General features: G+C 48.3%; 7 protein-coding genes across 7 annotated transcripts; 3 read left to right on the forward strand and 4 right to left on the reverse strand.

Moving 5' to 3' along the window:
- Window positions 1–545: 545 nt before the first annotated feature.
- Window positions 546–1,091, reverse strand: A1O9_02526 (ATPase; the record flags this gene model as incomplete). Its single annotated transcript, XM_013408098.1, has 1 exon — window positions 546–1,091. The coding sequence occupies one exon, from the start codon at window positions 1,089–1,091 to the stop codon at window positions 546–548; it is 546 nt and encodes a 181-aa protein (XP_013263552.1).
- Window positions 1,092–1,162: 71 nt separating this feature from the next.
- Window positions 1,163–4,378, reverse strand: A1O9_02527 (uncharacterized protein; the record flags this gene model as incomplete). The annotated part of the gene is made up of 3 exons (XM_013408099.1): window positions 1,163–2,326; window positions 2,352–2,576; window positions 2,903–4,378. The coding sequence occupies 3 exons, from the start codon at window positions 4,376–4,378 to the stop codon at window positions 1,163–1,165; spliced, it is 2,865 nt and encodes a 954-aa protein (XP_013263553.1).
- Window positions 4,379–5,480: 1,102 nt separating this feature from the next.
- On the forward strand, window positions 5,481–6,694 carry A1O9_02528 (uncharacterized protein; the record flags this gene model as incomplete). The annotated part of the gene is made up of 3 exons (XM_013408100.1): window positions 5,481–5,515; window positions 5,566–6,232; window positions 6,323–6,694. The coding sequence occupies 3 exons, from the start codon at window positions 5,481–5,483 to the stop codon at window positions 6,692–6,694; spliced, it is 1,074 nt and encodes a 357-aa protein (XP_013263554.1).
- Window positions 6,695–8,477: 1,783 nt separating this feature from the next.
- Window positions 8,478–10,040, forward strand: A1O9_02529 (uncharacterized protein; the record flags this gene model as incomplete). Its single annotated transcript, XM_013408101.1, has 3 exons — window positions 8,478–8,716; window positions 8,769–9,789; window positions 9,879–10,040. The coding sequence occupies 3 exons, from the start codon at window positions 8,478–8,480 to the stop codon at window positions 10,038–10,040; spliced, it is 1,422 nt and encodes a 473-aa protein (XP_013263555.1).
- A 169-nt stretch (window positions 10,041–10,209) lies between these two features.
- Window positions 10,210–12,048, reverse strand: A1O9_02530 (uncharacterized protein; the record flags this gene model as incomplete). Its single annotated transcript, XM_013408102.1, has 3 exons — window positions 10,210–10,469; window positions 10,575–10,842; window positions 10,936–12,048. The coding sequence occupies 3 exons, from the start codon at window positions 12,046–12,048 to the stop codon at window positions 10,210–10,212; spliced, it is 1,641 nt and encodes a 546-aa protein (XP_013263556.1).
- Window positions 12,049–13,096: 1,048 nt separating this feature from the next.
- On the forward strand, window positions 13,097–13,852 carry A1O9_02531 (uncharacterized protein; the record flags this gene model as incomplete). The annotated part of the gene is made up of 1 exon (XM_013408103.1): window positions 13,097–13,852. One exon carries the CDS (start codon window positions 13,097–13,099, stop codon window positions 13,850–13,852), a length of 756 nt encoding a protein of 251 aa, XP_013263557.1.
- A 188-nt stretch (window positions 13,853–14,040) lies between these two features.
- On the reverse strand, window positions 14,041–15,428 carry A1O9_02532 (uncharacterized protein; the record flags this gene model as incomplete). Its single annotated transcript, XM_013408104.1, has 5 exons — window positions 14,041–14,086; window positions 14,119–14,428; window positions 14,497–14,812; window positions 14,909–15,076; window positions 15,129–15,428. 5 exons carry the CDS (start codon window positions 15,426–15,428, stop codon window positions 14,041–14,043), a joined length of 1,140 nt encoding a protein of 379 aa, XP_013263558.1.
- Between the last annotated feature and the right edge of the window lie 218 nt (window positions 15,429–15,646).

A 15,646-nucleotide genomic window follows, 5' to 3' on the forward strand; every position in this document is an offset into this window, starting at 1 on the left:
GCGCCACTCCTCAATGCGGCCCAGGACCTGGGATTGTGGAAACCAATCTTGCATCCGCAGAGGACCCAGAATTCATTTCGACACAAATCTCGGCGCACGAAGCCACAAACATACGCTGTGTAAATTGACCATCGGTCTATCTAGCCATGCAGATCAAGACATGGTGAGTTCTACAGGTTGAATATAATCACCAGGAGAAACCGATGCGTTCCCGTTGCGGCAGATTATTCTCCTTTCATGTGACTACTATTACATGCTTGACTTTTGGGCAAGGTTTCGAAATTATAAATCCATCTGTTCCATCCCTCCAAGTGTACAGGATCCGTGAAGGTCGACCAATGGTCTATATCTTCTTTGATGAAAGGAATAATTGTTGGCTTGTACTGCCCTTGACGCTGCATAGTGGACGTCTGCCATTGTGATAGTCAGTGTCAATTTGATATTTTGAAGACGATGAAAAACCTCTCTCTAGACTCCATATCCTTATATGCAGGGAAAGATTGTTTGCGTGTATTACACTGTGACCCTCACTCGCCTCACTCGCCTCACTCTGTTGTCTTGCTTTGCGTTATCCTGAGCTTCATCAACAAGTAAACTAATGCGTAGGAGCTGATTGCGAAGATCACCACAATGGCGGCATCTCTCCAGCCTTGATATTGATGGTCGATGTTGAGCGTGTAGAGGTAACCTTGTCCTGTCTTGTACTCGCAGACTCGACAATTACTGAGGTCATTCGGGTTTGTCAAATTGGCAAGTTGTCCTCTTGCACTTTCGAGATACTCCGAGAGGTATTCGCGGCATGTCACATTGCCAGGCGTATCGAAAATGGCGAAATCCCGTTCTGAACATTCCACATTGTCGTTCCAGGTTGCGAAGACGAGTAGTGAGCCCATTAGGTAAGTGAGGGGGTTTAGCCAGTAGAGCCAATATCGCCAAAATATATGCATCTGTGAGTAAGGCACCAGGCTGCCACAAAACGATACCAATATGCCGATGATGAGAGGGTTCGCCAACGATGCGAAAACAGCGTTCGGCGCATAGGCGGCGATGAATTGTCCAATTCCAGTGTACAAGAACTCATAGAATAACATGACGAACAGAATCCCCCCCCCGCGCTGTTGCTGTTGTTTGGGAACCCCACCGTGTAGTACCAACAAATGAATTAGAGTATTGCACAAATGACCAGATATGGAAACTCAGAGATTATCAAACCTGTGACAAAAGCAATCCAGCTGTACATCTTCGCTTTCTTCTCTCTTGCTTCGAAGATATCTCTCCGTGCTATAAATAGCGGTTGTAATTGATTAATCACTCCAGGAGCAACAAAGATAAAATTGAAAATCGTAAAGAGGTTTAGTTGTAGGTCGCTGACAGAGTCGCTAATCATCCAGAATGAGAAACCGTTAAATAAAGCGTTCGCTATATGGAGAGCGAACTTATTATTCGTGTAGTCGGTATTCCGAAATAAGGCAATATTCATCCGCTGCGTAACAATCATTATTTGCGACCACAGAGGCATCGCAAACTCAAAACCATAATCGTGTATGCCGGGAGCTTTAGCGACTGCTTCGTTTACTATACCGTCCAGCTCCTTCGCTACTCTTCCACACTCAGCGGATTCTAACCATATTTTTGCCCAGTCACGGCCTTGAGATAGATGACCAGAAACGACATCAATCATATACTCCGCTGGATTTGTATTGGGTGGACAAGAGGCTCCATATCGACTAAAATAGTCCTTAGCAGTTGCCGCGTTATCGCCAATATCTCCAAAGTAGACGGTTCTCCCACCCATAGTAAGTAGAAGTAATGTGTCAAACTGCGTGAAGAGCTGAGCTGAAGGTTGATGAATAGTTACTAGAACCGCTTGACCTAAGTCTGCAAGCTTGCGTAGGAAGCGGACTGTATTATATGCTGACTGGCCGTCAAGACCTGATGTAGGCTCATCAAGAAAGATGAGAATACTAGGTTTAGCCACAAGCTCGACTCCTATTGTAACTCTTTTCCTTTGTTCAATAGATAAGCCGGAGCCAGGAAAACCAATCAATGTATCTTCAATATCCTGAAGTTCTAGTAAGTCGATAATTGTGTCGACGTATCTAAACTTTTCCTCCTTTGATGTATTTCGTGATTGTCGGAGTAGGGCCGAGAATCGTAATGCTTCCCGGACGGTCGCGTACGGCTCGTGGATATCGAGCTGTTCACAGTATCCGGCTGATCTCTGAAATGATACGGGAAGAGGTCGGCCATCGACAAGAATTGAGCCATTAATCGTTCCCTCGGTTTTGCGTTGGGCCAGGATATCGAACATCGTCGTATCCAGGACCTGTCGGGACTAGGCTTGTGGCAACACAAGGAATAATCTGGTGGTGGAATTCATTTCCCATGACAGCCTCGAATGCATAGGCTAGTGGGTCAAGCCAGAAGATCCAAATGAACCAAGGGTGCATAGCTGGCTTAGGTATCATGTAGCCCACGTATAGGACCACGGTCATGATCACAAAGCCAGAAGCCTTGGAAGCTGCATCGAAGGTAGTGAAGGCCGCACCAATTGCACGAAAACATGCAGTCATACACTAACAGGGATTGTCAATACTTATTCGACGAACGAGAATGTGAAGATAGCTGTACCATTGTAGTTGAAAATACCATCACCCAAAAGGTGAAAAACTGCCCTGCAGTAGCCCCCAGGCCGGTCATCCAGTAAGCCATTAACCCAAAGGTAGAAACCTGAACTAAGAGCTGTGGAATATCCGCCATAATCTGAGCGAAGCAAAACGCCGCCGGATGGAAGACGCGAAAGATTTGTGTTTCGCCAAAACAGGTCGACCAAAAAAGGATTCTGTGACTTCGGACAGAGCCATCAGAGAGTTGTATAACAGAACAAAAAATAATGAGCCACTTTTAACAAAAGGCCAGCAGAGTTTTTAGGAGCATCGTAAAATAGAGAGCCAGTAATCAGAGCTTGAATGATGGTGGAAACTTGTTTAATGAGGAATGTCGCTTTGTCGCCCCAAAAGATCTGATATTGACGAATCACACAGTCTTTGACTTGTGTAAGTAGTCCACTCGTTAGAGGACTTGAGTGCCGGAGCTGCTCGTCCTTTTCATGAACCACCGAGTCCTGGAAAGCTTTAGTGCTTTCTTGGGCATCATGTGAACTTGGAAATTCATATTGTGATGTCATTTGTTTGTAGACCGGGGACTTTTCGTAGCATTTAATCAGTTCGGGAGCATTCCTCGGAAATATATTCTCATATCCAGGCTGGATCTGTCGCTCCGTCGGTACTGTTACGCCAGTAAGGAAGTCTGCAACATTTGCTCCTCGAGGGCACAGAAACCCAAGCTCCTCCATAAACGGTTTTGCTTGTTCCATAGGCCCATAGTAGACTTGTTGTCCACCGTCGAGCACTAGAACCTTGTCGAAGAGATTGAAAATTCCGTTGCCAGCTTGGTATAAGGTGACAATAGAGCTCAGGCCAAGTACATCTGTCATTGCACGGATTGCTTTAGCGTATCCGAGGGCGGTGCTGGCATCGAGTCCTCTTGTGCTATTGTCCCAGCAATAGACCGAAGCGTTACTAGCTAATGTTTCAATAATAGAGACACGTTTTCTTTCCCCTCCAGATACGCCTCGAACAAATTCGTTACCAACTTTAGTGTCTTTTGTATGAGAAATGTTCATTGAACTTAGTAGGAATTCTCGAATTTCCCGCTGATGGTCTTCTCGTGACTGCGCACCGCTTGGGAGGTGGAAAGGGAGTTTTAGCCGCGTAGCAAAGTCAGTAGTCTGACCAACAGTCAAAGTAGGATAGAAGAGTTCTTCTTCAGTGTTGATGACAATTTGACCCCTATAGCGCTTCGCTTCATCATGGCTCATGGACCCGTACCATACATCGCCTTCGATGGATAAATATCCTGCTCGTCTGTTCGCTAACAGTTTTAGGAAGGTGGTACATCCAGAGCCCGGACGTCCCAATACAAGAAGCATTTCTCCAGGTTTGACGCAACCGTGTGAGCCGTGAAGTATAGTCTTGAGCGGCGGCTTCTGGCGAGCTTCTTTCAATATTCTAGGAAGGTTGAACTGTGAAAGAGTATTGTCGTGGATACTTGCCTCGGTGTTCATGACTGTAACTGACAGGTTGCTCCAAGTGACACCTAGTTTTCTTTCCTTTGGGAATGACTCTAAGTTTCGTTGGTAGTTGGCTCTGACCTGTTCAGTCAGCTCCCAGTCTTCGGCACGGGTCAAAGTGCGCTTGCACTCGTTGTCCAATTGTTGGGTGCGGCCGGGGATCCTGTCACCTTCGGCAGGAAAGGTTCGGAGAACATTGGTAGGAGCGGAGGGTGGGGTGAGACCGTGCTCGCTATCTGAACTCATTGTAGACAACACCAGAAGAAATTAGCGAACGCACATAGATTGTGAAGAACATTTAACCCGCTTTGGGGCATTTCATTCTTATATAGTCCCATCCCCTGTCTTCCGGGGCCGGGAGAAATCTGGTCCGGGTGCAACGCGGTTACCGATATGCAGCGGATCGCCGACAGAGATGTGGTCTTGGACGTCTGTATTTGAGAATACATATGAGAGTCCTGGAGGCGTCGGTGGGAGAGACCGTGTACCGGGTACCCTCAACCAATCGAGCCCGGCCGATGCATTTGTTTCATACTGATCAGGCTGTGGACATCCTCAGAATTCGGGACTTGGATACATCTGGGAACCGAAGCGGATCTCGAACTGAGAGCCAGATTGTCTGGAGCGTTGACTGCTCTTCGAAGCATGTCATAGTCTGATATTAGAATTATTCGGAACAAGCGTAGTGCCGAGAGGCCGCTTAGTCAGCGGCATTGAGAATCCAACTTAAGTACCACATTCAAATGAGACACAAGTCCGTCCCCATCACATCAACCTAACTCGAACATCCTAACACCAACACAGGGCTAATTGGACAAGCAGGCCCAATTTCGTCTAGCTTCCGTTGACTCCCATATTTGGCGGATCTCCAGACGCCACTTTTAGCTCCTGGCAGTGCGGAACCTATTCTCACATGAACCCTCACTACTGTTTCCAGCCAAGACCATGCCATTGTCTAGAAATTCGGAATCTCCGGCCTCTGATGCTCCAGCAACGAGTAATCTGGACAACAGACTAGGGCTGCGTGCATGTGACTCCTGCCATTGGAAAAAGGTACTGTGCCCTGCATCATTGGAAACCCTCCTGTCAGACAAGACGACAGGCACCAAAAACACATTTTGGGCTGGACTGACTTCGAAAAGATCAAGTGTGATGGCGTCCGGCCTCAATGCAATTGGTGTCAGCATCATGGCATCAATTGCACCTTTTGCAGAGCTCAAGGCGGGCGGAGGAGAGCAAACCAGTCGAGGTTCGAGTGTCGTGTTTCTTATCTCACAATTTTGCTCACCAAACCCGACAACAGAAAAGTGAGGGAGAGCAACCTTGTGCGACGAATGGAGAGAATAGAATGCCTATTGACCGAGAATCTCAAGAAGCGCAATGGTTAGTATCGCTAGTCGAAATCAATTTGGAATATGCTAACCTTAGCATAGTTTCATGTGGCTCGGCTGCTCGTGGCGTGAGACTGAATCGAACAGAATAGAGACCAACAGAATAGAGACTCGATCCGACGTTACGGAAGAGAAAGAGCCTCTAGGTTCAGCACGTGTCGGACGAATCTGCTGTGTCGGCTATAAGCTGGGAGACGTCAACCTATTTCATGGCATTCCCTTTCTATCGCGGGAAGGCCAACAGTGGATTGGCCTCAGAACTGATGAAACTGATGATTCCTTGTACGATGGTGAGGTGCACGGTCCGCTGTGGCAGAATCAACAACAAGCGTGGCCCAGCTTGTTATTTCGTGAGAACATGGCACCCTGGAAGACGAGAAAATTACCATCGCGCGGTTTAGTGGAGAAATACCTCAGCTTCTATAACAATTCGCCATTCTCAGAGGTTTTTCCGATCGCTGACAAAGTGTTGTTCCCAGAAGTCATTGAAAATGCCTACAGAGGCGATCTCTCAACCTTGCCAGGAAACTTTCAAGCCAAAGCATGTGTCTTTGCCTTTCTAGCATTTACATCGATGATCGGCTTTCCAAGCGGCGCTGAACTCCCGCCAGTCGATTTTGAAAGTTGTTTAAATGCCACACACTTGCTCATGCCCGATATCCTTAATGCAAGCCCTAGCACTGAAGTTGTCGATGCGCTTATGATGCTTGTAAGTTTGGCGATGCGACATTATTTTGACATGCCGAAGCGCCAAAAACGTTCATTAAACCAACTCATAATGACTGACACAAGAACCTAGGCAGTTTATCAATTCGGTTGTGGAAATATTCAAACCACCGATATCATATTATCTCTTGCAATAAGATTTTTATTCATGTTGAAGGCACATTTATACCCTGGAGAGGTCATTGACGGGCTTCCGTCGGAGTCAATGAACACCGAACATCGGACCATACTGCACAGGCGCGAATTATTCTGGATCGGTTATATACTTGACAAGGAAATCACGTTCCGCACAGGCCGGCCGCCCATTGTCAATGACATATCTTGTGATCTTACGCTTCCGAGATATTATTGGAGCCAAGTCAGCATTGAATTTACTGGTCACCCTCGTCTACCAGGTGACTTGCGCTTGAGCCTCATCAAATCGAAAGCCTACGAAAAGCTTTAGTCACCTCGTGCTCTATCAAAATGCGATGCTGAGATATTAAGAGATATCCGTGAGTTGGATGACTTACTGGAAACTTGGAGACAGTCACTTCCCACCAAATCCAGACCGACCTTCTCATTCTCACGAAAGGCCAATGTTGCCCCGGATGATTGCCTTAACCCATCCACCTTCCTGTTGCAATTAGAGTATCACCATTTCATGACAACGATTCACCAAGCAAGCAGCCGATGCAAAAACTGGGTGGATAATCACAGGATAGACGAGGGACTTAGCTCGAGTCTGGACCTCGCGTTGGAGGCTAGTCGTTCTTTACTGGAATACTTTCACACTAGTGAGCACCATGTTTCCCCGGATCTATTCTGGTATGTAAATGTGTCGGTAACACCTTATTCCCTTTCAGAAAGAAAGCATCGGCTATTATCGATGCCATGAAGCTGAAAGAGGGGACTAATCTTGTTTTAGGGTTCTTATATTTTACCCACTGTCGGCACAATTGACTCTTTTTTGCAACATCATGCTCAATCCTTCTGGCTCAGCGGCATCTTCTGATCTCGACACTCTACGCACGACTGTTCAATATATCAACGGCCGAATTGTTAGGTCGGTGGGACTTTCTGATACCCAAACGTCACATTTAAAGCGTGTTGAGGAGTGTGGTGAAGAAGTAGTGAAACTGTGCCACCGTGCCGTTTTTCAAAGCGGACAGCCCGTCACCTGAGAGAACCCATCGGCCCTGTTTGATGAGTGTACCGAATATTTACACAATATCTGTGATGTAATCAATAATATGTGTGCTATTCAACGAGAAACTTCGGCCCCTGATGCGTAGGCTATAAGCAAGAGGGCCATTAAATTCTTGTTGCAGGATTTGGACTGTGCAATTGTACGAGCGAGTAAGCGTGGATGAGATTTCTGTCTTCTTCTACTCTATGGTCACCGTTCTGGTTTATATGGAAAATTATTAGGCAAATGACCTGCTGGAGCTTATTTTCCATGATTCCAAAGCATTCTAGAGGCTGTAGCACTGACTCATTGTGAAGTAACAACAGCCGGCTATGATACCCTAAATCTTACTCTAGACCTCATGCCTTGGCTGGTGTTGATTTCTGGGCATGTAAACGCTGTCAAATAACACTGTCAAAACCACTAGGTGTCTTCAATACCAAGAGATATTAAATGCAGATTTTCCGAGCGCACATTTCCACCTCGCAACACCATCTTGGCTGTTGCTTTCAGGCCTCTAAGCGATATAGTAGTAAACAATATAATTCTCGTCTATTCATTTATCGGCGTATGACTGCTGAATCTGCTGGCGTTATCGGTCTGAACTCCGTAGGATTAGAGCCAATGTCCGAGAAATGCTTAGTGTCATCACAAGCATGGTTACATCCACGTTGTCGGATGTGGGCAGCAGCGGGGTTGGGCGCCGTCTCAATACCTACCAAGTCTTATCCTGATCAATTACTGGTCTTGGAATCTTGGAATGTCGATCAGTTAGTCCAACCTCAGAAAAGGTCACCAACCCGACCCTTGTAAGAAGGAGATGAACGCCCGCCTGACGTGCTATGGCACAATCCCCGACCTCTAGACTTGATAAGCGGACGGAAAGCTCCAAATCCTTTGGAGCAGCTGTCGTACAATGGCCGCCGTGCAACGCCTCTGATATTTATTTTACTCCGTTCACAACAATTCCCATATTTTCAGCTAGAAGTTGATTCACCTACCGACGGGATAACAATAGCACTCATCTCGCAAGGAAGTGAGGTGAGTAGACGAGCCAGCCATGGCGACAACCTCAGCTTTCAAGACCTACTTGAGGTCTGATAAATCGCCAGAAGAGAGGAAATTAATCCGCAAGGTTGATTTCTTCATTCTGTCCTTCTGCTGCCTCATGTATTTCTTCAACTACCTGGACCGCTCCAACCTGACCCAAGCCTACGTCTCTGGCATGAAAGAAGACCTGAACTTCCAGGGCAATCAACTGACCCAGATCACGACCATTTTCACGTGTGGCTACATCGTGTGAGTTCAACACACCCCAGTATGTTTAATTGTTGCTCATTTGGCCTCGCAGGGGGATGATACCATGTAACCTCGCTCTCTACTACATCAAGCCCCGGATCTTCTTCCCCACCATGGTTGTTCTCTGGGCCGCATTGACCATGGTGACTGCTGCCGCGAGCACACCCCACCATATCATGGCCATCAGGTTCTTTGTTGGTGTCGCCGAATCTAGCACTTTCATCGGAACCCACTACATTCTAGGTTCATGGTACACGGAGAGCGAGCTTGGTAAAAGGAGTGGAATCTTCACCGCCTCAGGACTGGCCGGAACCATGTTCGGCGGCTTTATTCAATCAGGGATCTATAGGTCTATGAATGGTCTGCAAGGCCTTCCCGGGTGGAAATGGCTTTTCATCATCGATGGGATAATCACCTTGCCGGTCGCCATATATGGCTTCTTATTGTTCCCCGACACTCCATCGAGGACTTCAGCCCCATACCTGTCCGCTGAAGAGCGTGCTCTCGCAATATCCAGAGTCCCCGAAGTCCCAGAGCAAAAGCCACTCACCATCGCGTTTGTCAAGCGAGTTTTCCGCTCTTGGCAATTCTACGGATTTGTGGTGCTCTGGATCATCGCTGGCGAAACCGAGAGCTTCAGCACGAACAGCCTGTTGGCGCTTTACATGAAAGCCAATCCCGAGAAGAAATACTCGGTCTACCAATTGAATAACTATCCTACCGGTGTCCCGGCCGTGGGAATCGTGTCGACTTTATTCTGGGCGACCCTGACGGATTTCTTGGGCGGGAAGAGGTACCTCGTAGCGTACTGGATAGCCATTACGGGAGTTATAACCTCAGCCATTATTCTGTCACCCTCCAGTGGCATTGCAAGTCATTTTGGCGCATACTACTGGGCGGGTTCGGTCTATGCGTGTCAAGCGACGTTCTTCGCATGGGCCAACGACGCCTTGCGGTACGAGGAGGACTCTTTACGTGCCATTGTCATTGCGAGTATGAATCTTGGCAGCAACGCAGTCAATGCATGGTGGTCGATAGTATTCTACTCCGCCAACTTCGCGCCAAAGTTCACAGTGAGTTCTATCCGTCCACCATTCCATCAACATTGAATATTCGAGTGTTCAATTGTTTCAATTGTTCTACTGACTGTGAGCGTTCGCAGCGAGGCATGTGGGCGATGATCGCCGTGAGTATCCTGATGGGAATCTGGGCTGCCGGGCTGCAAATCATCCAAAGACGATCGGCCAGGAGTAACATCCAGTCCACTGAAGGCGCCATTCGAGACGTCGAGAAGGAGATGGTAAGCGACACTGCAAAGGTATAAATGGTTGTTCTCTCCTAAAAGGGGGCCCCTTGACAGTCGCTAGTTGTGGAGCCTGATTTTGTGCTATACACCAAGAGGCCGAGCCTCCAGGTCCGAATCAATGCTGTACGCTCTGAACGAGACATGTAGAAGACCATCAAGCCAACCCCTTTTATAGCAATCCATAGACTCAAATTCCGTTCTTCTGATCTGCAAAGATTTCATTGATGACGGCGCAACGCTGTGCTTCCCGACCATCAAGGTCCTCTACTTTTGCCCCCAATGCGGTGATGTTAAGAAAGCTACCGGCGCCGTAGACAGGCCACTCGATCCCTTCGTTTATCATCACAGGTTCAGAGCCATACAAAAACTCACCAAGCAGCGCCTGCAGCGATCTTGCAATAGCGATGTCTTGCACCGGAGTAATCTGGTCGTCGGTGTAGAAGTAATCTTTTCCAAATATATTTTCATGTTAGCCATCCCGTCTCGTTCTGTGCCTTCAACATCCCCAAAGAAGAAAGGAACAACAATTAGCCGAGGTTGGATCCAACTTACACAATGAGTCCAGGCCATGATACGCCGGCGGAATCGACATGACATATCTTCTAGTGGACGTCTCCAATGCTTCTGCGATGGCTATGGAATGGCAAACAAAGACTGCATCGGCTGTCCATTGCCATGCGAGCTGCTCAGGGGCTGCATCGGGCCATTGGTAAAGTGCTTGGATTCGGGCAATCGTCTCGTCAGTGGCCGACGGCAGGATCCTTCGCACGAGGCTAGGGAATCCCTCTGGCATGCCACGACCGGAGGATGTAATTGCGCCCTACACGAAGAAAATTTAAGTTAGTTTTCGCCGGAACATCTCACATATATGTGTCAGACATAGAGGGGGTCTGCTGAAGAGGAATTTACACACTTCATTGGCCATGTTGGCGGAGATTATGGCCTTGAGCCGGCCTAAGCTTTTTGACAGCGTTGGAATCCCAACCGGGAGATCAGGGACGAAATCGCCATCCACGATTGGGCCAAATCCAATACCAGGACCGAAATTCCCTCCTCCGCTTAAACTCGGGACGTCATTGAGAAGATAGCGATTCACTTCACGCAGCTCTTCCTCACTAACACTTTGCAAGCATATTAGCGAAGAGCAATTTGCAGCATCCAGAACGGTGTCGAAAACCTCCCGCCTCCGTTGAGTGGTATTCCACTTCAACGGCAAAGCTGGAGACGAAATGAACGCTTGCTGAAACGGTAAATATCTGTCCTCTGCACTCGCAGACAAGAGCTCGACTATGGCGGCGCCGGTGCTCTGTCCACCGGCTGTAATCCTGCTGGGATCGCCTCCAAAGTGGTGGATGTATTTCTCCGACCATTTCAGTGCTGCCAGTCCATCGTAAAGCCCGATATTTGCCTCCGTCTGCTCTTCATTCGGCGATGATGCCCAACCATATACACCCATGCGGTAGTTGCTGACGACAAGAATGAATGGACTGTCTTGAGAAAGCAACTGGTCGAATAGTCCAAGTGGGGTGAAGTAAAACTCCTTCGATCCGAACGCATATGCACTACCGTAGAGCCAGTGCAGCACTGGAACACCGGCACTCTTGCTGTTTGGAGAGGTTTGAGATACTCGGCATGGGAGATCAGCAGGGACATAGACATCAAGAAACAGGCAATCTTCACTGCCGAAGACCGTGCCGTTGACTCCTGGATATATAATCTCCACTCCTTGAGGCACCGCGCTCACGCACTGTGTGTCGTGGGTGTAATTGCCCGTGCGGACGACTCCCGGATCATCCGCAATTGGTGGAAATGTAGGCCTATTGAACCTCCTTGCTGGCTCTGCGAAACGGATGTTCTTGTAAACATTGACCAGGTGGCCGTTAAGGGTTTGACTTCGCAAGGTCACCTTGTGCCTCGCAAACCCTAGATCAATTACCTCGGTGTCGCATGAGCATGGGTTTGATGGAGCGGCTATGACCGCGTTGTGCGATAAGAGCAGCGGCAAGTAGAGAAAGAACGATTTCATGGTTGGAGGCCGCAAACTGAGGATTTCAGGCAGTTCGAAGGCTTAGCAGTCGCGATTTTTGGATGCGGTGGGGGGTTTATTTTATAGTCGAACCTTGGTGGTTCTTTGAGGGAAGGACCCAGCAATTCTGCCATTCCAATTGAAGCGATTCTGTACGTGTGGTTCAAAGGTCCAAGGCAACCACAGCGGCTGACACATACTCCTGGGTCAGCCTTGTGAACCGTACGGCCAGTAAAGAAAAACGCTGATTGGCTGCAGCCAAGCCTTTCCAGTCCAAAAGAGGAAAACGACCAACCCGAGCAATCGACACTAAGCTTTGAGGCTGTGTCCCCCGTATTCGGAAGAGCAAAAGCCAAGCACAACTACCAACGCGGTAACGTGGGACCTTTAATTGAAGACGCGGCCTTGTCTTCTCGCATTAAATTTTGCACAGCGTCTTCGATTTCCTGATTGGAACCGCACTCCGAAAAAGCCATGCCGCACGCAGAGATAGACGAGGAGGGGAAAAGAGGTCTCGGTGTGCTAAAACTGTCCGCCACACCTCTCTTGCGTTGGGTGAATCAGCCTTATCGACCAAAGAGGAGCCACACGAAGTCGAAGAGAGGATGCTTTATATGCAAGCAGAGACGGATCAAGGTTGGTTAAAAATCGATATATTCCGGGTAGTGGGATCTAACTGGAATGTTTGTAAGTGTGACGAGGAAAAACCTGTATGTCGCAAATGCTCACAAAGGAAACTGTCCTGCACCTACAATCAGTTCAAAACAGCAGACCTTGGGATGAGGGGGAGAGTACCGAAGCCAACAGTGCTCTGGCCAGGTGCGAAGAGCCCGGATATACTGGTGCAGAAGTCGACGTTTTTTACCATACACGACCTCGATCTCCTGCATCATTTCGTCATCGCTGCTTCTCCGGCTACGTTGCAGGATGGTGACCTGATACGTATCACCCAAGAGGTGCCTCGGATGGCCTTTGAGGTAAGCCTCCCTCAAAATCTTGTAGACCCTATCTTCCATTTAATGTTGTTTTGTCACAGCATACACACGTCATGCACGTAACGTTGGCGGTAGCAGCAGCCCATAGAAGATTCAGTGCTGGTCAACCTAGCCCCCCTTCAACCGAGGAACTCGGGCATTGGAACAGAGCTATTTCGATCTTTCGGGATCTCATCAATGATGATTGGAACCAACAGGCCGACGCAGCGTTGACAACGTCTATGTTCCTCAGCATGTTGTCCTTCACGGATGATGGCGTTTCCCATCCTAGGAGGGCTATCGTGCACGGACTTGATTCTTCGTCGTTCTCCTGGTTTCAGGTGCAGACTGGACTTGTGGAGCTGATCACTCTAGCGTCTACACGGGGCTCGAGCAACGTGATTATGCCTTACTTCAAGGACGTAGACCCTGATCTTGCTCTCCTTCATGACGACAGGTCAGGAACCGACGGCATCCCTGACGAGTTGGTGGATCTCTTTGAGGTCAAGGAGGACTCAACTTGTGGCACTCATCCGTATTTGCGGCCACTGCGTCGAGTTTGCAATATGAGTAATATTCCAAGGACGACAGAAAACGGCCTGAAATTTATGCAATTCATGCAGGGTGTGGATAGAGGTTTCGTGGAGAGACTTCAGCAGCTCGACCCGAGGACAATTCTCTTGTTCGGATGCTGGCTTGGCTTTCTATGTCATGTTGACCGTTGGTGGTGCAAGGGACGAGCACAGAACGAATTCCGAGGAATCGCTGCCTACTTGCAGGAGTACCGCCCATGCTTGATGCCATACCTGACGTCTGTGACCGTCGATTAGGAACAAGGTTCGGGAACGCTTAGTCTCTAGGCTTCTAACAGGAGTTGCAATCCTCTGCCTTTGTCTTGATGGTTGAATGGTGGATCATCGAGCCTAACCATGCAATGATATGGCCATCCATGACAAACTCAGTCGGTAAGGAGAGCGAAGGGTTCGCTAACAGGGTAGCCTGCCCAATACCCATCAAATTACCTATCTCGGCCAAAGATCCACTGAAACTCTTCCTGCACGACTCTGGGACAATTGGAAGGCGCGAAACAACATACAGGATATGCATCAGGAGAAGACCACCATGTGCACTACCTGGGAGAAGTGTTTCTTGTTTGGAAGTCATGCCGCCATGCACTGGTGATTGGACAAGCAAGGCGTCTGGGTTCTGGTAAATGAGAAACGGGATAGATGCCGCTATGGCTTCTGACAGCTCTCGGACTTCCTTGTTGAGATTCTTTTGGGAGTACGAGTGCGATACCTGCGGGAATTCATCATCATCACACAGTCGACTTGTGCATGTCGAGATGAAATTAAGCAGCAGGATTCGGCACTTGCGATACGCATTCCAAACGACGCACACAAATACTGTTTTCAAGATCGACCAAAGTCAGCTCTTCGGTTAGATTCTCGTCACTGGGCTCAGAATTACTTACAATCGAAGTAGATGTCAATACGACTCGGAAGGGCAAATGAGCCCAATGCCTTCTCCTTTCTTTCCGTTCCATTGAGGTAGCCGATGGTCTTCGGCGTCCATTCTTGCGGCAAAGTTGAAGGCCAACTCGCAAACTCCTCGTACATGGAAATTGCAAATTCTCTGGCTTGAAGCAGTCTCTCTGGAGGGACCAATGTGTCAGTGAGAAGGTCTTGATTCTGCCGGAAAAATGGGCCGAACCCAAGCAAGAGGACATCGAGAGAATTCGTCGGGTTGTCAGCGCCTGGGTTGCATGAAATGCTGATATCGTGAGGCCACTTTCGACACCAACAAGGTTAAGTTAGTGTGCAATTGAAAAACTCGTTGAAATAGTGGGGCAGGTGATAGAATATCATCAGGGGTATGCAAATTACAATTGAAATCTCACTCAGAGAGGTGATCGATAAATTTGGAGCTCGAGTCTTGCACACCATTACGGTAGGCGGGTATTCGTCATCTGAACTCCTGCTGGACAAAATTGCCGATAGCCCGATGAAATGGGTTCGATGGCCGCCAAACTGGTCAGCGGTCGCAGATATCATCTATGTATATTTAGTGTGCGTGCAACTCAACCCGCCTGTGGTAAGGAGATACCTCGTATAAGCCAAGAAGAACGACAATCGTCAGAGACTCAACGGTACTAATCGCGGTAGCGCGGGATATTGTAGCCTGGAAAGATCGAAGAAGTTCAGGATACGATAAGCAAGCTCGTCGAGTGATGTCTGGATTTCCGAGCTTGTTCCCAAGACTAGCAAGTGCTCCAAGCCTGGTTGCTTCCGCCAAGTTTGACTTGGAACTCCCAGCAAGAAGCATAGATTGCAGAGAGCTTAGATATCCTCTGGATATCGAAGGATCTTTGGAAGCGACACAGTAGTCTTGCAGAAAAACAGCCATCGCAAGTTGATCAATTTCGCCATTCCGGCATAATTGGCTGGTATGGCCTAAAGCAAATCGTGATCCCCATGGAGTTCGAACTGAGCGCATGCGTTGCGAATTCGATTCACCCCTGGCATGATATGGACGAAAGAGCTGCTCTGCTTCGTTCTGGTAGAAGCAGCCTTCTTTAGCCCTGATACATCTTTTGCATGCCTATGCGAGGGTCAGCAAAATGT

Source organism: Exophiala aquamarina (assembly GCF_000709125.1).
Source record: "Exophiala aquamarina CBS 119918 chromosome Unknown aczIA-supercont1.2, whole genome shotgun sequence".
In the NCBI taxonomy this organism is placed as follows: domain Eukaryota; kingdom Fungi; phylum Ascomycota; class Eurotiomycetes; order Chaetothyriales; family Herpotrichiellaceae; genus Exophiala; species Exophiala aquamarina.